Source organism: Oncorhynchus clarkii, chromosome 19, assembly GCF_045791955.1.
Source record: "Oncorhynchus clarkii lewisi isolate Uvic-CL-2024 chromosome 19, UVic_Ocla_1.0, whole genome shotgun sequence".
NCBI lineage: Eukaryota > Metazoa > Chordata > Actinopteri > Salmoniformes > Salmonidae > Oncorhynchus > Oncorhynchus clarkii.
The window spans coordinates 29257666-29261025 of record NC_092165.1 but is presented as its reverse complement, the minus strand read 5'-3'; the positions used below and the strand labels follow the sequence as shown (position 1 = coordinate 29261025).

The 3360-nt window shown below is 40.0% G+C and overlaps 1 protein-coding gene across 1 annotated transcript; it reads right to left on the bottom strand.

Moving 5' to 3' along the window:
- Positions 1 to 485: 485 nt before the first annotated feature.
- Positions 486 to 2860, bottom strand: LOC139374201 (homeobox protein goosecoid). Its single transcript, XM_071115220.1, has 3 exons — positions 2349 to 2860; positions 1598 to 1857; positions 486 to 1247 (listed from the first exon to the last, which is right to left on the bottom strand). Exons 1-3 carry the CDS (start codon positions 2662 to 2664, stop codon positions 1098 to 1100), a joined length of 726 nt encoding a protein of 241 aa, XP_070971321.1. The 5' UTR covers positions 2665 to 2860; the 3' UTR covers positions 486 to 1097.
- Between the last annotated feature and the right edge of the window lie 500 nt (positions 2861 to 3360).

Genomic DNA, 3360 nt, shown 5'->3' with positions numbered 1-3360 from the left:
TTGTTTTGAGTATGTTGGTGATAGATTCATCTTTGCTGTTGTAAACGAAATAATTTGTGCTTTTGATCATGATTTTTGATACATTTAATTAAACGGGGACAAAAAACATCTCGTGAACAGTTTTAGTATTCGAAAATGTATATTTTCCCAGCGTATATTTTTGCCACATCCAAGGTTTAATTTATGCGCATGGATCGAGAACAATTGAATGTGTTTTCTACCAATACGACACATTCTAGCAAATGTTATAAGAAGACTAGAAACTCCATATCAACTGTACCATTTATGACTTCTTCATCAAGTAACCCACTACTATGCAAGCATTATTTCTACGCAAAAGTGTGTCTGTTTTCAATTGACTTGCATCTGGGCAACAACCAACTTTAGCCTAATGTAAATCTATAGCATTTTAATTTCCAAAATGACTAGATAATATTATTGTAAATAGAAAAATACATTCATTGAAAAGAGACAAACGAAATAGAGATGATTCAGATATGATTTAATGTATATTCATTCTTACTGTAATTGTCGTTAATTGCAACATATAGACAAAACGTTTCAGTCAAAATCCCCAAAACACGCCTGTTGGTAAAGAGTTGACAAATATACTTCAGTCCATTTATCTTATAAAGGTTGCCCCCGTCTAGTAAGCTCTAAAATATCTTATCCCATTGATGTAGTTTCAGAATATTCCTCGCAGTAAATCGTGATGATGAATAGACCACGCAAGTATAATAAAACAATATCAGATTTATAACATTTAGTAATATCCATATGAGATGTCATGTCAGATCGCAAAGTATTGAGACACGCCAGAAAATTGGTCCAGGCTCCTTGCACACCACATCTTCGAGATGGTATGCATAACATTACACTTTAAATTAAATATAAATAGCCTACCCCCATAGCAATAATAAAAAGTAATATTTACTATACAACTGTGCAACATCATGGCAACACATTTCATTACTTCAGTCCACATGACATTTACACTATGTACAAAAAGTCAAAATCTTGTATGTATTGGTGTGGATGTGCAAGATTTGCGCATATATGCAACCAACGGTCTTTTCTCGTTTTGTGTTAGACCAACATCAGCTGTCAGAATCCACGTCACTTTTGCTTTCCTCGGTTTTTTCTGTGGGTATTTTCGTCGATTTGTTCCATTTCTGTGAGTTTTCAGATTCTTCCGAGGACGACCTTTTCTGCCTTCTCCATTTCGCTCGTCTGTTTTTGAACCACACCTATGCGAAAATAAAAGATACAATATTTGTAATTTGTATGAAATATTTTTTAGACCGTGTTGTAGAGTAATTGTAAGGTAATTTGGGCTTAATCGAATATATTTCTGGCACTAGAAAGACGTGAACGATTGCTTTTACTATGTGCGTATAACGCCTGGATAGAATGTGTCCTTTCACGTAGGCCTATGAGCGTAATTTTTTTACAAGGTGCAACGAACGTTCTGTGTTGATACCCATATTTTTTTTATTAAATAATGGAGAGATTATTCACAGGTATTCTGAAAATTAACGCAGCCTAATGTATATAGGGAGATGGAGCGCAAGCAACACTGCATCGTGCATGCACTCACCTCGACCTTCTCCTCACGTAGATGCACTTTCCGCGCGAGCTGTTCCCGTGTGCCGACGTCAGGGTACTTGGTCTCCTGAAAAAGGTTTTCCAGAGCCTCAAGCTGCTCGTCGGTGAAGATGGTTCGGTGTCTCCGCTTACGTCGGCAGTGGAGCTGGTTCAAGAGCTGCAGCTCGGTCCGAGACAAGGTGCCCACGTTCATATAGGACATCATCTGGTGCGGGACGGGAGAGATGAGCACGGAGCCCGTGCTGTCATAACCTGCATGAATAAATAAATAAAGATTACATTACATTAGGGGGAAAAATCCTCAATGAGGCAATTAATTTCGCACCACACCCAATGGGCCTACAGACAAAATCACAAATTAACCAAACGAAAAAACAACTAAGCACTAACCCAAAAACAACACTTTTACACATCTATGACATAGCCTACTCATCCCATGTTCCCACCTACACAAAGTTTAGCATACAAACTATTTCAGTTAATACGTAAAATTCAACTGAATTAGAGTAGGCTATACCACAGATATGCTTCTTAGATAGGCTATATAGGCACCAAAATTACTGTCTTTGTAATGTTGCGCAATGGGTGCATTTCTTAAATTGACACACCAACCAATCTACAATATATCAACCATCCCCTATAAACATAACGTTTTAACTTTTAAGTGTCATTACAGACAGCGTTATATTGTCCATCACCAAATGAACATGCAGCGTTTTTACATTTTAAAAGGGGCAACCTACCTGTTGGAATACATGGGCACTGTTGCGAGCCGAGGGTTGGGATAGCGCTGCAGCACGCAGGGCCATTGGGGCCCTGCAAATGCAGTTGTCCGTAATAATAGTTATTATATCCTATTCTAGTCCCGTTCACCGCCTGCATCCCCGGAGGAGAAGGTCCAGTTGCGTGCGAGTAGAGTCCATTGTAATCGGTAGCAGTGTAGATGGAATCCGTGAGGTTAGAGAACACCACTGGGGGATTCCGATGGAGGAGCACCGAGTCCTTGCAAGTGGGTCTCCCGGCCAGGATACTGTCGATACTGAACATACCAGCGGGCATCACCGATACGTGAAAAGGGAGATAAAATGCGTTGCTTTTTAAAAGTCCTAAATTCGGTGTAGGTCAGGAGAAAGTCCGTGAAAAGTTCCTAAATATGGGTCATAACATCGAGTTTGTTGACTTTGGCGTGTTTCTCTCGCGTTGGACCGACTCCGGTGGATGCGTTCAGACTGAGGCTTCACTAACTTGTTTTCGTGGTCCACTTGAACTCCAGCCCGATTATATGCTCGGCTGACGTCACCGACCAGTTGCGCCTGTGCTGGAGGAGCGGATGACAAACCGAGAGCAGAGATTGGCTGATTTTAGATTTACCTCACAACGGTGTGAAAGGCACAGATCTGTGTATTGAGAATTAATTCAATTAAGCTAATCCGTACTATTTGCAGACTTTTGAAACAAACCACCCAACTCAGTTCTATGTCAGCCGTGAGGGTTAATTGTAGGCTACAAGGTAAGCTAATCAGGTTAATTTCATTGTCAGCAAAGGGATTGGTAAACGTATTCCCTGTGAAATCATTAACGTTATTGAAGAATCAGATATTGCTTCTTGTCAAATCTATCTATATGCTACTAATCAATGTAGCTATAACGTTTTATCTAGACTACATCGATTTGTGAAACTGTGTGTGTGTGTGTGTGTGTGTGTGTGTGTGTGTGTGTGTGTGTGTGTGTGTGTGTGTGTGTGTGTGTGTGTGT

Bases quoted from the DNA above. Each gene is read 5' to 3' on its own strand.
- LOC139374201 (XM_071115220.1), bottom strand. From the start codon at position 2,664: ATGCCCGCTGGTATGTTCAGTATCGACAGTATCCTGGCCGGGAGACCC. The intron at 1,858-2,348 runs GTAGGTTGCCCC...TTATTCATGCAG, and splicing joins GTGCCCATGTATTCCAACAG to GTTATGACAGCACGGGCTCC. The intron at 1,248-1,597 runs GTGAGTGCATGC...ATTTTCGCATAG, and splicing joins TACGTGAGGAGAAGGTCGAG to GTGTGGTTCAAAAACAGACG.